At 37.1% G+C, this 19,785-nt stretch overlaps 1 protein-coding gene across 6 annotated transcripts in view; it reads left to right on the top strand.

Annotated features, from left to right (window-relative positions):
• Positions 1 to 19,785, top strand: part of NAV3 (neuron navigator 3) — an 821,282-nt gene that overhangs the window by 671,681 nt on the left and 129,816 nt on the right. For all 6 annotated transcript variants that reach the window (XM_078449654.2, XM_060656893.3, XM_078449653.2 and 3 more), the window contains one exon: positions 2,844 to 2,963. In XM_078449654.2, the coding sequence (XP_078305780.1) occupies positions 2,844 to 2,963 (120 nt within the window). The remainder of the gene's footprint in view (positions 1 to 2,843; positions 2,964 to 19,785) is intronic.

The following is a 19,785-nucleotide window of genomic DNA, read 5'->3' on the forward strand; positions in this document are numbered from 1 at the left end:
TATGTTGTTTTTTAAATGACAAACTCATGGTGTGATGCCTGGGTGGCTCAGCCAATTGAGTGTCCGACTTCGGCTCAAGTTATGATCTCACAGTTCGTGGGCTCGAGCCCTGCATCAGGGTCTGTGCTGACATCTCAGAGCCTGGAGTCTTCTTTGGATTCTGTCTCCCTCTGTCTGCCCCTCCTCTCTCTCTCTCTCTCTCTCTCTCTCTCTCTCAAAAATAAACATTAAAAAAATAAATAACAGACTCATGGTTCTATTATGAAGATGCCCTATCAATATTCAAATGAGAGTATCTGTAGACAGAGGAATTAGAACTGACTCATTTTTTTGTTTTAATTGATACCTGTTGGAAACCTATTTGATATTACTTGGAAAATCAAGAAGCCCAAGAAAAAGGAATATCCTTTAAAATACTTTTTTCTTTTTAATTAATTAATTAATTTATTTTTTGGGGATAGAGACAGACAGAGCATGAACGGGGGAGGGGCAGAGAGAGAGGGAGACACAGAATCGGAAACAGAAAATACTTTTTGAAAAAAGATTTTACTAAATTTATTGAAATTTTAAACATTGTTTTTTCCTTTTGCAAATTAGTTTTCAAAGCAGTTGACCTTTGTCTATAGAACTTACTTTTCTGTAAGTATTAAATAATTGAAAGGTTATGTTTCTAATAGAAGTGATCTGTCGTCTTATTTCTTGTTTCCATGCATCACCATCATGGGTAAAGTTGCCCCAAGATCTGCTATGATGCTTTCTTTTTACAATATGGAAGCCTTTTAAGTTCAGCTGAACAAATGTTCAATATATTTGTTGATCCCAAATGATATACAAAACATTGTGTTAAACACTGTTGGAGATACACAAATGAATAAGCAGACCAGTGAGACATACATGAAACATAACTTGTGTACATTGTTATAACTTCCTCCAGAAACTAAGTTTAGGATTAAGCATGTTGGTAAAAAAAGAAGAAGAAGAAGAAAAAGAGCGTCTCACTTGTCTGGAGAGAAGATTTCTACTACCCTCAACCTTTTATTTATTTTTTATTTTTCAGAAAGAGGGAGAGAGTGTGCATGCATTCACGCACCCAAGAGCAGGGATGGGGCAGAGAGAGATACAGACAGAGACAGAGACAGAGAGAGACAGAAAGCATCTTAAACAGGCTCCACACCCAGTGCAGAGCCTCATGAGGAGCCTGATGTGAGGCTTGATGCAGGGCTCAATTTCAGGATGGTGAGATCATGACCTGAGCCAAAATTAAGAGTTGGCTGTTTAACCACTGAGCGACCCAGGTGCCCCTTCCCTCAAACTTTTACAACACAATTTTGAAAGAGTGAGAAAAATATTTGCCACTAACTAAACACTTTTACCTTATTACCTATATTACCTTATAAGGATAATTCAGAATGACTTAGTGTTGTTTTGTAAATAAAATGCATATATTTCCTTTTCAAAATATGTGGGAGAGACTTTGTGAATCACAAGTAGCTACTAGTTATAGGGCTCTCATATTAAGAGCTTTGGGTATTCTTCCTTTAATTTTCTTAAAAATCTATCTGCAGATTTTATTCTTCCCAAATTCAGTGGAAGAAATTGAGGCACAGGTTAAGAAACTTGTTCAAGGCCCTTCAACTAGTAAGGGCAGAATTCATAATCATCGAAGCAATTCGCCAGTTTGATAATCCTAGCTTTAACTATTTGGTCAGTCTTCAATATGGCCGTGATTGAATATTTTTTTTATTCCAAAAAGTGAAATTGACTCCAATTTGCTTAAACAGATTGGGAACATGATTGTAAAGAAGGATATCTCCTAGAACCCAAGGACAAGTTGAAACCACATGGCCAAGTGTCTGCTTCCTTTTGTGCATCTGTGCCATTGTTTTTACTTTGCTGACCAACTTTCTCTGTGACTCCTTACATCTTGTGGAAATAAATACATCTCCTTAGTCTTCATGATCATCATCTCTATTCGCATAGAAAGACTGATGACCTATCTTTTAATCCTAGTTCTCAAGAAAGAAAAATTTGATATATAGCCCAGCATGAGGCTATATAAACAATGTGTTCTAATCCTCCATAGCCAAGGAAGGAAGATGACCATTAGTAACATGACGATTTGGGTCTACCATCCCTGTGCAATGGTGATGGTCCCATGATGACAGGGAAGTATCTCTCCAAGGTATGAAGTGGGGCAGTGTGGCCCTTCAGTTCAGACAGTAATGCATGATGGTTCAGATCATTCCTAGATTTATTTCTTAATTCTGCTACGACTGGCTGAGTAACACTGGGTGACTTAGCCTTCTCATGTTCACTCATTTTATCTCTAATGGGACAGTCGTAATGTTATTACATGTAAACTATTTAGAACAGTTAATGGAAATATTTTAAACAATGCATCTAGGCTATTATTTTATCATAGTGGCCAATTGGTAGCGTACATTTTACTTATCAAAAAAATTCATCTAATTTTAAGTTTAATAATATTACATTACTCCTATGACCTTCAGTCTTCAAAAATGAGATTTACAAGATGAAATGATCTTGCTCTTACTTTGCTAAGAGTTATATTATCTCCAAGCTGTTTAAAATTTTGATAACCAAAGGGAAATAAATGGAGGTTTTACATAGGCTAGTTATTTGGTGTAGCAAGTAAGATTGGTTTCCTAATAAACTTGAAAAGATGCTCTAACTTTTCCTGGTGGGTAAAATGTTTATGTAGAAAAAACTGTGATAGGGCACATTTACATAATTATTGAAAATTGTGAATACTTTTTATGAAACTAAATTATACAGATGAGATCATTTAATTTTCTGTTGATTAATGACACATTTGTTTTCAGGTACATGACAGATGGAGGGCTCAACCTATATACTAGAAGTCTGAACCGAATACCTGACACAGCGACTTCCAGGGATGTCATCCAAAGAGGGGTTCACGATGTGACAGTGGATGCCGACAGGTAATGCTGTTAGTAATGTGATGGTGAGAAGTGCATAAAGCAATTTCCTGAGTGAGATCTGAGAAGTTTTACAGTATAAATGAAAGGACTTCTAATATTTATGTAATAGTCGTTTTGGAATATTTTAAAAATTAAGGTGGGTTTTCTTACAAGACTTGTTTAGCCCTGTATACTTAAAACAATTGCACTGGTGAGAATATCGAACAAATTTCAGTTTACATGGTGGCAAATTTTAATATCCATAAAAGCAAAATTGTAAACATAGACTTACGTTCTTTACTTGAAAAGAACCCTGGCTAATAAGTTCCTTTCAGTTCAGATATTCTCAGATTTACCTGGAGGCTAATGATACAAAGATTGAAACATAATTCAAATTATCAGGTACAATAAACAGGATGCTTTTCTTGAGGGGTTTGTTGAAAGCATAAAACTCTTGCTAATTTCTGTGTTGTAATTGTTGCAGATTGTTTAAAGGTGTGTGTGTGTGTGTGTGTGTGTGTGTGTGTGTGTGTGTGTGTTTGATGCATGTGCTAGTTATTATTTTGCCAGGAGTTGTTTTGTCACTTTGATCACAATCACTGCTGTTAAAGAATCTTGTTCTTGTAAAATACTATTGTAAGGCATACTTCTGACCTGATTTTTCCCTCTCATCATTCAGAATTTTGACTTCATTCGTCAGGAAGGGATTGTCGTTTCCAAAACTATGATATATCAATACCTAGAGTGGTTCTTTACTAAAGTCAGCATTTATGAAGACAAAGGGTTGTGGCTTCATGTATCTGCATTCTGAAATAAGAACTGTGTACAGTTCATTGTGCATTTCAACATAGCCAACTCTAGAGGCTAGATTCTGATATTAGTCGTCAGTTTCTCCTCACTCAAATGGTGTTGATATATTGGCCGGGGGATGGATTGAGGGCTCTCAATACGCTTTAAATAGATATTCAGTTGGTCCTTCTGTTTTTAATCCTGCCGTCACACCCATTTTCAGAAATACCATCACTTGTTACATATTTGGGGTCTTCTCTGGGTTAAGTTGGCTGCTTCTCAGCTTTTCTTACCATGTGTTCAGAAAGCTGCTTTCTCAGATCTGCGTGGGGGTGAGGTTGAGGGTATGTGCCTGGTATCCTGTAGTTCAGAGACCTGTCCAGGGGGTTGCAGCTAGGGTTAGGCTTGGGGGTATGAGTTAGGGGTTTGGATATGTGCCTGGCATCCGTAGATCAGAGACCTCTCCAGAGAATAAACCCTCAGACATCTGCTGGAGTGAGAATCGACATGGCAGCCATTTAGGGAGCTGAGGCAAGGAGGGGATTTGGGGTTCTGAATACTCTTTAAATGATGCTGTTGATATTTTAACTCCTGTTGGCCAGAGGGCAGTTTCCACCAGGGTATATATATCCTAGTCTCCTAGTCTGCATACCAGCTGTGTGTGAGAGAATCATGTGGTTACAAAAGGATTATGAACAATTTTTGTTTCCCTACCCCTAACCTGAACTCCTCAACCATTTTCCCTTGCTGACTCCTTCAACAACCCTGGACTTCTTTCTGCCCTTGAATTGATGCTTCCTCCGCCTGGAATGCCCCTTTCTACATTCTTTACATTGTTTTCTCCATCACGACATTTCAGTTCAGCTTTATGTTTCCTTCTCAGAAAAATGATTCCACAGAGGCTAGAATACATTTGATTTCCAGTCACTTTCTTACCTGTGACCTTATATTATTTTCTTCAGTGTACACATCCCTTCTTTATATCATACTTAGTTGTGTACGCGTTTGTCTTATATATTCCCCATTCCAGTGTAAGTGCATGAATGCAGAATTTTGTCATCATTACACTTTGAGCCTTTAACAAATGCTATGGAGTGAATGAACCAAGGAATGAATATAAGCTTTACATTCATATAGACTAGCAATAGAGTCCAACTAGGTACACAGGCAAATGAGGCCAGGAAAGACCCAACATACTGCAAGGATATCATATAAGAGAGGGAATGGGTTATGTGGAAATACAGGAAGCAGTGATTTGAGGGGGAAAAATCTACAGTGTGGACTACATTTTGAGACTAATGACCTGCACATTCTTAGCAGACAGTGGAGAATACTAAAGGAAGGGGAAAGTCTATTGGTCTTTAGGAAATGAGATTGTGGGATCAATACAAAGGTGCCTTATTTTGGAGACAGTTGGGATAACTCTCCTATTCCTTTAAGACTCCAGATTGGGGCCTGGCTGAGGAGCCTCAGAGCAACAGAAAAACCCAGATGTGTGTCTAATAAATTGGGGCCTGTGAAAGCAGCAGATCTTAAAGTGTGGTAACTGCGTCAGCAGCATCAGCAGCACTTGGAACTTGATAGAAATGCAGATCAGCTCTATCCAAAAGACTTACTGAATAGGAAGCACCAGGGTGGGCCCAGCAATCTGAGCTCCAGTAGGCCCTCCAGGAGATTCTTGTGTGTGCTCAAGTTAGCGAATCACTATCCTAAAATTAACAAACAGATGCCAGGTGTATGAAAACACGAACACTTAACATAAACATTTAAACATTAAAAATGACATATTGAAGTTTGTATTCACTTCATTAGCTGTGCTGTGTCAAGGGAAAGACAACATAAAAACAACAATGGCACTAATCTTTAAATTAGATCAAATAATGACATGTTGCACCAGAAATAAATTGTCTCCATTCATTAGATTCAGCTTCTGAGAATTGCCTAAGAGGTTTGTGAAAGAATTATATAATTTAATTAAATGGAATACAAAAACCACTTTACTCACTTGTATATATTAAATACCAATAAAGTCCTAGGGGAAATCCTGCTATCAACAGAGATAGGAATTTGTCTTTTATTATAGATAAGTCCGAAGCTCTTTTAAAATTCTGTGTTCAGGAAGTGAATCAGGATGTATATAACTTTAAAAATGCAAGTGCACCTGGGTGGCTCTATAGGTTGAGTGTCCAACTCTTTTTTTTTTTTTTTATTTGACATTTCCTTTAATTTATTTATTGTTTAATTTCCCTCCAAGTTAGCATATGATGCAACAATGATTTCAGGAGTAGATTCCTTAATGCCCCTTATGCATTTAGACCATCCCCCCGCCCCCCACAACCCCTCCAATAACCCTCTGTTTGTTGTCCATATCTAAGAGTCTCTGATGTTTTGTCCTCCTCCCTGTTTTTATATTATTTTTGCTTCCCTTCCCTTATGTTCACCTGTTTTGTATCTTAAATTTCTCATATGGCAAATATCATATGAGTGTCCTGCTCTTGATTTCGGCTCAGGTCATGGTCGCAGGGTTGTGGGATGGAGCCCATGTTGGGCTCCATGGTCAGTGTGGAGCCTGCTTGGGATTCTCTCTCTCTCCCCTTCTGACCCTCTTCCCTGTTCACACTAAAAATAAATAAGTAAGTAAATAAATAAATAAATAAATAAATACATAAATACATAAATAAAAGAGTTGTGTAAGTCCTTCTGTTGCACTAAATAAATAAATAAATTATTAAATATTATAGTTGTGTAAGTCCTTCTGTTAATTTAAAAATCTCCTTGTACAGGATGTTGTTTCATAAAGCTTTCTTAATTCTGATATCCATTCCAAATAAGATAGGCAAGAATAGCTATAAGGTGATACCTCTTTGCTCAGTTTTACTTAAAAAAAATACTGAGAAGTTCTGTACTTAAAAACTGCTTAACTTTTTTTTAACTCATTGCTTCCCAAAAGCTTTTTTTATCACTCACTGGTTCCCCTGCTTTTTTCTCTATAACAATTTGTTTTTGTGATATTTTGAGAAATACTATTTTGCTTAATGACTTCGTTTAGTGGATCTAATTGCACAAGGACTTAGATCTTTTACCTCCTGTATTTATGGTTTCCCAGCTATCTTAGTCAAGGTTCTTTTAAATAATATGAAAAGTATTAGTGCTTGGTTCATTTTAGCAAATTGGCAAATGTAAGGCTTGCAATAATTCACTGGTAAGAAAGCTGAAGAGCAAAAATAAACCCAGCAGTTAAGTTTTCAAATTTCTTAGGTATTTTTTCTGTAAGCTATATCAATGAAAAAGCACTTACATAAGAGCAAAGTAGCCAGCTGGCCAGGATAGCAATGGATTTGAATTGCTTGTGTTTTTTTAGTCAAGGTTATAAGGCTCCCCTTTGATCAACGTCTGTTTAAAATCTGATGGGCCATAGACAACAGCTGAAATCTTCTGCCCAACAATTGAAATGGCCCCAAAGTAAAGAGGAGGGCTTTGAACAGATAACTATGGTATATTTTAAGTATTTTAGTACTCAAAGATACTGCAGTTCATTCATTTTCCATATCAATCCAATACTAACCCCATTTCTTCACTACGATGACTAAAAAAAAGATTACAGAATGGGACTAATCTTTGTAGACATGTTGGAGATGCTTTGGGAACTTCACAAATAAACTCACAGTAGACAAAATGTGTGGGCTTTACCCATTTGACTCTGGTTATAATGAAGTCAATCCTAATTCATATACACTTATACAATTGGGTTGCACTATATTTGAAAGGTAATTTGAGGGGAAAGTTGGGGAATAGCTGTTGTTTGGGTTTTTATTAACTCCTTTTACTGTCCTGACACTAGTTCCTCTGCTAGCATTAACAAATATTTGATTAATAAATGTATAATTTCCTCCTAAGTGCATGACAGCATAATAGCACCTTGGGTAAAAACAGGACAAAACAATAAAGATGAGAGACCCTGAGTTTAATGGTCAGACAATGCAATATAAGCAAAAAATAAAAGTGATAATAAAATCGAGTCAGTTGTAATAGATGTATATACAAAGTACCTTAGAAGCACCCCAAAGGGAAGTAGTTATTCCTACCTGGGAGAATAAGGAAAGACTTCAAAAAGCAGTGTGATTTAAATGGGGCAAACATAAGACTTTTTGACATATGGCCTAGGAGATAGCTGAAGAAATGTGGGGGTGGAGAGCATAGAAGCATAGAAGGGTTTAGTGTAAGGGCATGTTACAGAAAACCAGATGTGGGCCATTTTTAAAGCAATGAAAACAGATTTCATAAGGAAATCTACTAATAGGGGAAAAGAGATCTTAGTATACAACTGAGCTCAGTTCTGAGTACAACAGGAACAAGTGGGGATTCGTAGCCAACAAGCAGAATGGCGGGGCGTGGGTCAGTGGAAAATTACTGAGAGCAGACATCAAGGGAAGGGGAATTCTTCTTAAGCCCACTTAGGATCCCTGCTGAAGACAGCCCAGGGTGATCAGATCCTGAGCATGGGGGATGAGGACCACTATCAGATTATCACAGGTGCTCTGATATCAAAGGCAGAGGATTCTCTCGAAAATGCCCTAGTAGGCAGTATTCTTGCTAAAACTGGGCTTTGGAGGCCCAGCAATGGATCAAAGTCAAGGCCTAGTCCAAGAAGAGACCTCACAGGAGATTAAAGTTTGGTCAAGAAGAGAGTCTTCGTCAGACCCGTTAATGATGTGACTTTGCTGGTGCATTGGGAATGTGGGCGAGGGTGACAAGAGACAAAGGACCTGGAGGAACTATAAGTATAAGGGGCTATTTTACTATTTTAATTCATTTTATTTTTAAATTTCAAAGCAAGAGCATATGTTATAATTACTGTATTTTAAAAAGAACTCCCCACAGCAAATAGTGAATAGAGATGGCACAAAGACAGGCAGACGGCTCAGGAAGTGACTTCAAGAGTCCAGTGAAAGAAGATGAGCTCCCAGCTAGGAAGCTGGAATGGGGGCACCATTTCTTCTTGTTTTTTTTATTTTTTTTTAATTTTATTTATTTATTTTGAGAGAAAAAGCATGAGTGGAGGAGGGGCAGAAAGAGAGGGAGACAGAATCACAAGCAGGGTCCTCACTGTCAGTGCAAAGCTCTATGTGGGGCTTGAACTCATGAACCTGAGATCATGACCTGAGCCAAAGTCGGACGCTTGACTGACTGAGCCACCCAGATGCCCCAGGGGCACCATTTCTAAAGAAACGTGTTGGTCTGTGGACAGTACTCTGCTTATGCACAAAATATAGCAACTGGGTGGCTTAAACAACAGCTATATGATATCAGACAGTTCTGAAGGCAACACATCCATGGTTGCAGTGCTGCAAAAGTCATTATCTGGTGAGAGCTTTCTTCCTGGTTTGTAGATGGCTACCTTCTTACTATGTCCTCATACCGCCTTTCCCCTGTGCTCCCTCAGGGAGAAAGAGGAAGATCTCTCATGTCTTTTCTTGTTCTTAAAAGGACACCAGTTCTATCGGAGTAGGGCCCTACCATTATGACCTCATTTAACCCTAATTACCTCTGTAAAGGCCCTACCTCAAATATAGTCACATTGATGAATAGAGTTTCAAAATTGGCATCTGGGGGGAATGGGGCACAATTCAGTTCATAACACTGTATCATTCTGAGGTGGTTTTCTCCTTGGAGATATAGGTTAGTCCCTGTATAAATGCTGGATTAAAGTACTGACTCTATATAGTATGTCTATTATTAATCTCTAATCCCTCAGGGATCAGGAAGATCACATGAAATGAATAAAGCAGAAGGGTTATGTTCAACATGATCAATCTGAAGGAGGTAGGCACCCTTAGCTCTAGAGGTTGCTGCCTGTGGAAATGCAGAAATGTGGAAAGGAGGGGCTAAAGACGGCCAAGCCATTTGATTTTTCAAGTGAAGTCAGACTCTGGACTTTTGTGAGAAACCTTCCAATTTTTAAATATCTGTAACTGAACCTTAATAGGTCTATAAGATAAATCGATAAAGACACACATTTTCTTCAATGGCAGATAACGTAGGAAACTACAGAGAAGCTTATATAAAGCAAGAGACAGTGAACGTTCTCATGTATGGTCATGTAAACTCCTAGTGCCTTAAAGATTCCCACAGAGATAACGCTCTTGATGATATTGGCTGTACGGAAAGAAAATGCCAGCAGTCATGAGAAGCCAGCCTACCAGAGGCAAGTAATTGAGGCAAACCTATCTGAGCACATTCCCAAGTTTGTAATGCATGTACAATCTCAGGTCAGTTTCCCAGCCTTAGCATCCCTCCATGGAGCTGGCCGGAGGCTTATTATGATGATAACTAATTAATTTAGTTTAAACCGCTATGTGAATGAGCGCTGTGCAGGCTACGAGCACATTTGTATCTGTGATGTGGAGTGGGAAAACAGGCACTGAGAATGAACCCTTGGCATTTAAAGAGTGAAGAAAGGGAAAGTAACCATTGGCGAGAGAGAGAAAATAGCTCCAACACAAAGCTGAAGAACAAATGGGGTTTTCTGATATTTTTGAAATGGAGAGTAGAGGAAATGGGCAACAATGTCAAATTCCATGGGCAAATGAAGTTAATTGGAGAAGGTTTATGCAAAAGAATAAAATAAAATAGTATGAAACTTAACATTTGAGATGATTGAGCGAGGTATAAGCAATAGCCTGAGTTACTCAAGTAAAATGTCCATAGAAGTCAAAATTTGGTTAAGATGGATTATCCATGTGACCGTCAAGTCCATATAATGACAGAATGAGTCTCAAAGGAGAGGAAGATAAACCGCCAGGTAACAGACTCTTTTTTGGAAAATTAACAAAATCCCATGTATTGTAATGACAAAGATACCATTCTCCAGGTCCATTTTGGATTATCTATTATGTTACTATCTAAAGTATATTCTTAAATACAGTGATTGTTATTTTGAATTGTAAGCTAACCGATTTAACTATTGACATTTTTACTGATTTCTGCTTGTTGAACCATGACCTTTTGAAAAGTAAAAGCATAATACATCACAGAAATTATTTTTGTAGTATATTCACTGACAAATTGGTTTTATTTGTTACACTATAGTCCGGATGCTGAAATCGTGGCTGATGGAAGAGTTTACAAAAGGCATTAAGGGACTGTCGTGATTTTACATAGCTCTCAGGTTATCAGTCATTATAACTCAATATGTTAAGGGAAGCCTAGGATGAAACGTCTAGTCATACTGAATCCCTTATTGTGGGCAGTCAGGGGCTTTTTCCTCTGTCCTCTTAGGTTTAGAGTTTGGGGCCTGCAAATACAATGACAAAAGGAGATTATTAAAAAAAAAAAAAAAAAGACAGATTTTTTTATTTGCATATGTATGTGGGAAACTGACAGAAAATGTGATTCAAAGAGGAAATTAGAATTTGGGACTAAGTACCATCTATTTTCCCCCCAGTTTATTAAAAAATAATTGACCTACATTGCCACATATGTTTAAGGCATACAGCCTGACAGTTTGGTTTGCATGTATTGTGAAATGATTGCCACATTAGGGTCAACTAATGTCCATCTTCTCATATGGATACAAGGAAAAGGAAAGAAAAGAGGAAAAAAATTCTTGTGAGAAGAATTCCTCGGGTGATGGGCATTGAGGAGGGCACCTGTTGGGATGAGCACCGGGTGTTGTATGGAAACCAATTTGACAAAAATTTCATATTAGAAAAAAAAGTACTCTTCAGATTTACTCTCTTGATAGGACAAGGGGAGAGGGAGAAGGGCACTTGTGGGAAGACAGATGACTTCTGGGAAAAATAAATGGACACTTACAAGAAGAGATGAGAGATATGTAGTTTCATAACCATGTCTAAGTGATTATTGTCCTTTCTTCTCATCTCAGGTGATAGGATTCAAACTTCTCTGGTTACAGAACTCCCAGGGAGGGGATTTATGACAGTCGAATTATTTTGGGAGGCTCTACTTTTAGGCAATAAGAAAAGTTCAGGGAAAAAAAAATCCAACAACCTCTTCACAGTGGTATATTCTGGGTCCCTTTGCCCTAAATCTACAGTTGGTATCAATGTGCAGAATACAGTACTGCCTTTACAAAGGGAGCCATGCAACATGCAAATTCTCACAAAATCCTGTGAAGAGTTAGTTCTAAGAATGGGAGGCCTTTGATATTTCCACAACTTGTCCAAATAGGAGAAGTGAAGGCAACAGAGATTTCTCCTAAGCCATCAAGCAAATATCTCCAGGGGTCAGATTCATGATGCTTCTCACTAGTGTGTGTACATTCTAATAATTCATTCTATTCTGTGTTGATTTGTCCTAGCATACTCACAGAATCAGTAGAGTCCCGTATCTTAAGTATTTCCTTCATTAGCTTACTAGCTTTCCGTTGTAATTAAAAGCAAACACAAAAAAGATTAATAGGCTGAGATGGAAATAGATAAAGTAAATATAATTACTTCACTTCATAATCAGATGGTCTGTCTTTTTTGCTCTTGTTTCTTTACTCTTAAGTAGAAAGAGGCCAGTGCAAAATATTAGAGAAGCAGAAAAAGTCTGATTTGTCCTTTCAACTTCCCTTTGACACCCTGCTCACCATCGCAGGTTTATGAACTGCTGCTGAACTTCTTTTTGGGGTTCCAACTCTCAGAGTTAACTGACCTCATTGTGAATAATCGTATAAACTTCCAGTACTTTTAAGTAATACCCCTCACAGAATTAATCCACACCGGAAGCACTATTGAGAACCTACCCTCTACCAAGCACTGTGTTCAATCCTGGGGACGCTGTTTTCAAGGGAATTAGAGTACGAATTATTAAAGTTTAAAAGGCCATTGAGATTGAAAGGATACTGGGACAATACAACTAGCCCGGGCTATAGATATTTTTGTTTAGGATACTGCTTAATGTTTTTCAAAACATGCATACAGGTGACTTTAAGCTCTCCCACCTCCTGACATTAAAGTTGGCTGAAGCTAAACTTTACTATTATAGAATATTCTTCCCATTGAAGAGGTATTCCTCAGTACTCTTATATATGCAGTAGTTTTACCTTATCTCCTTCCAAAATAATTTGTTAATAATCTTATGAAGATGGTAATGAGGAGAAAGAAGGGGAGGAGTCAAGGTTGTTATAATACAACTTAGCTGTAGTAGCTTTCAGCATTGTGGACTAGTTATGTGTAGCCAACATGCCATGTTACTTAAATACATTGTTACAACTGAGATATCACCTCACACCAGTCAAATGAACAAATCAGGAGACTATAGATGCTGGAGAGGATGTGGAGAAACGGGAACCTTCTTGCACTGTTGGTGGGAATGCAAACTGGTGCAGCTACTCTGGAAAACATTGTGGAGGTTCCTCAAAAAATTAAAAATAGATCTACCCTATGACTCAGCAATAGCACTGCTAGGAATTTACCCAAGGGATACAGGAGTGCTGATGCATAAGGGCACTTGTACCCCAATGTTTATAGCAGCACTATCAACACTAGCCAAATTATGGAAAGAGCCTAAATGTCCATCAACTGATGAATGGATAAAGAAATTGTGGTTTATATACACAATGGAGTACTACTTGGCAATGAGAAAGAATAAAATATGGCCTTTTGTAGCAACGTGGATGGAACTAGAGAGTGTTATGCTAAGTGAAATAAGCCATAGAGAGAAAGACAGATACCATATGTTTTCACTCTTATGTGGATCCTGAGAAACTTAACAGAAGACCATGGAGGAGGGGAAGGGAACAAACAAACAAAAAAGTTACAGAGAGGGAAGGAGCCAAACCTTATTAAGAGACTCTTAAAAGCTGGGAATAAACTGAGGGTTGTGGGAGGGAGGGGAAAGTGGGTGATGAACATTGAGGAGGGCACCTGTTAGGATGAGCACTGGGTGTTGTGTGGAAACCAATTTGACAATAAATTTCATATTAAAAAATACATTGTTACATTTTATCTTTACAACAGCCCTATGAAGGTTTGTTTTGTTTTGTTTTGTTTTGTTTTGTTGCTGCCACTTTATAAGGCTAAGAGTTCCTAGGTTAATAAACTTGCCTATAGACACTTTGTTAATTAACTGTAGTGGTAAAATTTGAGTCCAGTTCCTGTGCTCTATTATTTGTAATATCATTAATTTAGAAAAAAAATTATTTTTTATTTTTTAAATGTGTATTTATTTGAAAGAGAGAGAGAGAGAGAGAGAGAGAGAGAGAGAGAATCCAAAGCAGGCTCCAGGCTCTGAGCTCTCACCACAGAGCCAGACACAGGGCTCAAAGTCATGAACCGCGAGATCATAACCTGAGCTGAAGCCGGACACTTTGACTGACCCACCCAGGTGCCCCTAGATAAAAGTTTTTTGTTTGTTTGTTTGTTTTAATTTGCCTGGATATACATTTTCTGATTTTGTAAATTGTTTCCTTTTTCCCTTTGGTCTAAACATATCTGTAAGATATGAACAGGTTTATGTTTTTACTCAACTTCATAAATGTTGGTTAAGTTCCCTCAGTATATAATCCTATTCTATTTTACTGCAGATTTTTGATAAACCTAAAAACAGAACTGACAGAACAATATTTTCACATGTGTTACAGCTTCTAAAATGCTGGCTAGTCTGTTAACGTGAGTAAAGCAATTTAGCAGTGTTTTGTTCATATATATATATATATATAATCTATCACAGTCTTAAATCCCAATGTCTGTTGAAATATCTATTTCTAACAGGCTCAAGGAAACATTAGAAAAAATAGAAAAGGGAGAAATATGTTCAGCTTATATACAGGAAAATATTAAAAGAGTACTTATATGAAGGGAAAAGCAAGGTGGGATTTTATAGGACATGAATTTTTTTTTCATAAAGAGCAAAATATAGGAGAGACTATATCAGCTAACTTAACTGTTTAATTTGATTCAAGAGGTTGCATCTATACATGAATCACTTGTGTATTTTTTTTTCCCCCGCAAGAAGTAGGGATGAGTTCTTTTTTTAATAGGCCAACTAATGGAGTGAGACATTCAAGTTGGGATCATTAAATTGAGAGCTTCCGGCTGGCAGCTGATAAATTCTGCATCTTGCTCACTCCAGCTGTATAGAGTGGGCTACATGGACTTGTTTAATAGTCATGTGTGCTTCATTTATATTCTTTTTCCTTGCTTGACTTAATTTGTGTTTGAAATGGTTAAAGTTATTTGCAGCGCGCTGCGGCTTTTTTAAGCATTAAGGGAGCTTCCATATGTTTTTTTCAGATAAGTTGCAAATGAAAGTGTTTTCATTACAAATGAGTGTTTATTTTCTGAATTAAATAGTTATTTTGTTATTTTAAAGCTTTTCTGTGATTACTGAGGAAAATTCACAGAATACGTATAAGCATAAAGAAGAATCCAAAGTAATCCATTACCCTTCCATCCCCCAAACAATTGCCTTGACAGATTTCCTCCCAGGCATGTTCCTCCCCTCAATTTACATAGTTTGGGTTGTACCTTCTATACGATATATTATCCTGCTTGCTTAACTTACATAATAAACAATACACATAGTATTAAATATTATTTTAAATTATGACTTGTAGTGATGGTATGCTATTCTGTCATGGAATGAATTATATCTAAGGAGTTTGTGTAGTCAACCATTAAATTTAAGATATTCATCAAAGTTCTGGTTTAATTGGTAGAGTCATTAGCAGAATCTTACCTATCTGATTGTATGTTTATATCTATGTATTTTTTTCTAAAAAGATTAAATTTTGAACTTATAGAAGATCCCTAAGATGTCTACATGTGCATGTTTGTGTATATGTATGTATATGTGTGTGTGTGTGTGTGTATACACATACACATATGAACATTTGGAATTTTATTTTTCTGTGTAAATATCATTCCTTAAGATTATATAAATTATTTTCATTTTAGATTTTTTTTCTAATTTCAAGTATATATTTAGGGCTTTGTACACTATTAGGATTCATGAGTTTGTTATAAATTTAAAATATTTTGTTAGCCAGGGGCACCTGGGTGGCTCAGTCGGTTAAGCATGCAACTTCAGCTTAGGTTATGATCTCACGTCTCGTGGGTTTGAGTTCCACATTGGGCTCTGCACTGACAGCCTAGAACCTGCTTCTGATTCTGTGACTCCCTCTCTCTCTGCCCTTCCCCTGCTCATGCTCTGTGTCTCCCTAAAATAAATTAACATTAAAAAAATGAAAAATTAAAATAAAAAACAAATTAAAAAAATAATAAATAGTTAAATTTTTTTTTCAGCCAGATTTTGCCGCTGACAAAATAGAAGGGAAACACTGTTGACTGAAACTGTGCTTCTTCTTTAAATTTAATTAAATGTTTTATTTATTTATTTATTTTTAAATATAATTTATTGTCAAGTTGCCTAACAGTGTATACAGTGCGCTTTTGGTTATGGGGATCGATTCCCATGATCCATGGCTTACATACAAACCCAGTGCTCATCCTAACAAGTGCCCTCCTCAATGCCCATCACCCATTTTCCCCTTTCCCCCGTCCTAATCAACCCTCAGTTTGTTCTTTGTATTTAGGAGTCTCAACTTAATTAAATATTGGGGCGTACTTTATTTCTTACAGAATAAAACCTTATTATTTGTTTCTCTAACAGTATATTCTACTCTGACCCCGGCTGATTTGTCCCAGCCATGTCCACTTGATAACCAGGATATATACTAGCTAAAATTAAAAATAATTTGGGGCAGGTGAAGTAAAACAAATAAATGGAATTAAAAATGAAATTAATGTATATTTTTATTTTGAAATCTTTTCCAGCGTCAGTTTGACTCAGTAATTTAATTGTCCCCTGACCTTCTTTTCTAAGCCAGATTGATCAGCTAATGGCTAGAACAGGTTGTTCATAGTAAAAACCAATAGAAATGCTGTTCTGATTCCAGTTAACCACTAAAGTTTTAGAATAGGTTGATGCTGTTGATTTTATAGCAGGAATGTTTTCAGATTCAAATATCATGCCAGTTCTTGTGCTATTAAAAACTGTCCAAATATTTTAGTGAAAAGATTTTCTTGAATGTATAAAGCCACAAGGGCCAGAATACAGAGGGCAAAAATGGTAAAAACAAAACAAAACAAAAGAAAACAAAACAAAAAACTGTGAAAGTGGCAAAACAGAGGAAGAATGAAGACTGATTTAGCAGCCCCAGGAAAGCACTGAGTGAACTGTAGAACACTGTGGGTAAGGTCAAGGAGCGATGCAAGTCACATCGTAGGCATGCCAAAAAGCTTAGGAATTTTAGGATCGGTTACCTTGGGATGTAGGGATGAATGTGAAGTAAAAATGGAAGGAATTGTATTAAAACGTTTTTAAGAAACAATCAGACCCTCAGATTCCCAGCCAAACACATGAAAAACTAGGCAACTGCCCCTTTTCAAATATCATAGCAAAAGATGAGATTATTCTCTGGAGCAGGAAAATACGGAATCTTGGTGGGATGACCACGAAGTAATTAAATAAATTTTGTGTGATAAACATGGAGCTTTCCCCCTTACTTTGCCCTATAATCATGGCAACCAGGTGTGAGTCCACTCGATCAGCACCATCATTTACCCTCCACCTTTGCCACATATCTACCATGTACTTACCATAAGTCGTTAAATAAGCAGTATACATTTGGAGAAAATATAGTATTGTGAGATAGAATTTAGCGTAATTGGTTATTTAAAAGGGTTTTCGAGTTTGGATTCTTGGTTTGATCACAGCTAAGCTAGTGGCCTCTCAGCCTCATTTTTATACTTACAAATTGTGTGAAATACTAGTAACAACTAGTAATAAATACTATTAGGTCTTTCATCATTGTACCTGACAGAAAAATCCTACCCAAACTGGTTTAAGAAAAAAAAAATGCATTGTTCCGATAACTGAAATGTCTATAAGTAGTTCTGAGTTTAGATGTGGCTGAATAAAGTATCCAGTTTTCTTTATCAGTTGGCTGGGCTGTGGTATTTTGCATGGGTAGGCTTAGTGCTCCTCTTATTACGGCGGCTTATTCTCAGTCCTTACATAATTCAAGGCTCAAGTCCAATGGGGGAAAATGCATGCTTCTGCCAGATTCCTAGAAATTACAAGGATTGGACAGGCTATCATATGTGCATTCTTGAACCAGTGAACACAGCCAAAGACACACATTAACTGCCTAAGTCTTTACTTAACATCTTAACATGCTTACTCTATACAGTTACCAGTGCACCCTTTTCCTCCCTCCCTTCTCTTCTAAACCTGGGCATCCTGGCTTCTGTTCACAGCTTTACTTGGTCTCAGGCCTTGCCTGGCCTTACAGTTTACACTTTGAAAATATCGAACTCTTGGGGAGCCTGGGGTGGCTCAGTGGGTTAAGTGTTTGACTTTGGCTCACGGTTCATGGGCTTGACCCCCATGTTGGGCTCTGTACTGAGAGCTTGGAGCCTGCTTTGGATTCTGTGCCTCCCTCTCTCTCTGCCCCTCCCCTGCTCACGCTGTGTCTTTCTCTGTCTCTCAAAAATAAACGTTAAAAAAATAAAAAAGAAAATATCCAACTCTTTATCCCCTCACCAACTCTGCTGTTTTATGCCTTTGCTTAGACCTGGAATCCCATATTCAATCTGGAATACTCATTCTGTTTTCCTTCATAACTCTTACTTATTCTGCAAGATTCACTTCAGATGTTGTCTCCTCTGTGAACTCCCCTCAAAACCTTAGCAGTGTCGGTGCACCACCCCTGTGAACTAGGTTGTACTTCAACTTTATAATTTACTATACTATTTTGAAGACTCTGTTTATATCTCTGTCTCTCCCAGAGGCCTGTGATGTATCCAAGGATAGGGACTATGTCCCATTCATCCCTGTAACCCCAAATCCAAATGCAGTTCTTGTTACCAAATATACATCCATTGTCCTGAAACCCCATTTCATCATGTGCATCTTTGTGTTATATAATGTCCTACACATCATATCAAAAATACTTTTCCATACCTTATGTGACTTTATATTTTTGGCATTTAGCACTGAGCCTGATGCCGTACTGAATCTCAATAAATATTTATTTAAATGAATGAATAGATGAATGCATTGATGCTTTATTTTGTGGAGAGGTTTTTTTTTATTTTTGTTTTTTTAAAGCATAGGTCTAAAAAGAAAAATGTAGTTAAGGTTGTTAACACTTGAAGGCACTATGGAAAATAATTTATTATGTGTGAATGTCTTCCATAACCATATCATCTAGATCATTGCTATTTTCTTCTTTAAAAAAAAAAAAGACATAAGTGGCATATAACACTGTATATGTTTAAGGTGTACAATGTGTTTATTTGATTCTGGCTGTTGATCTTTTAAAAATTTTGACCAAGACACTCAAACCAGAAATTTAAATAGCAAAGTATAATACTAGGCTATCTGATGTCCTGAAGTATATTTTGATTTTGTCTAAAACAACACAGAACTGATCTCTGAGTTTAGAAAATTTATAGAGTAGAAGTACAGACTTTTGAAATTTGGTGTACATATAGTTTATATTAATATTTCTGGGAAAAGCTATAATTATATGTGTATGGACATTTCTACATATCTCAAGTTATCCCACGTTGTCATTTTTTGTTTATTTCTTGATACGAATTCTGCGAAGTGAGGAAAGTTGTTAAAAAGACTTACTCTATGAATAAAATTAGGAAGGGTCAGTGAGGTTAACTGAACTTGCAATAATTAAAAGGTAAGTTGAAAGTGAGCTCAACTTGTTCCTTATCTAGGCCAAGGATTAGCAAATATTTTCTGGAAAAGATCAGACAGAAGATATTTTAATCTTTTCAGGGTGAGGTGTAAAATCAAGAAATCGGATGATAAAAGGAACAACAAACATACAAGTATTTTCAGCTCTGTCAAAATGTAAAGGCCATTCTTAGTTCACGGGGTCTACAATTTGGATTTGGTTCGCAGCCATTGATTGCTGACCCCTCTTCCAAGCCACTCTTAGGCCTGATATTTATTCTCTGTATGATTGCTAGGGTTGCCATAACAACCCTAAAGTGGGTAGCTTAAACAATAGAAATGTGTTGTCTCA

This window comes from Panthera onca, chromosome B4 (genome assembly GCF_046562875.1).
Source record: "Panthera onca isolate mPanOnc1 chromosome B4, mPanOnc1 haplotype 2, whole genome shotgun sequence".
Classification (NCBI taxonomy): Eukaryota; Metazoa; Chordata; class Mammalia; order Carnivora; family Felidae; genus Panthera; species Panthera onca.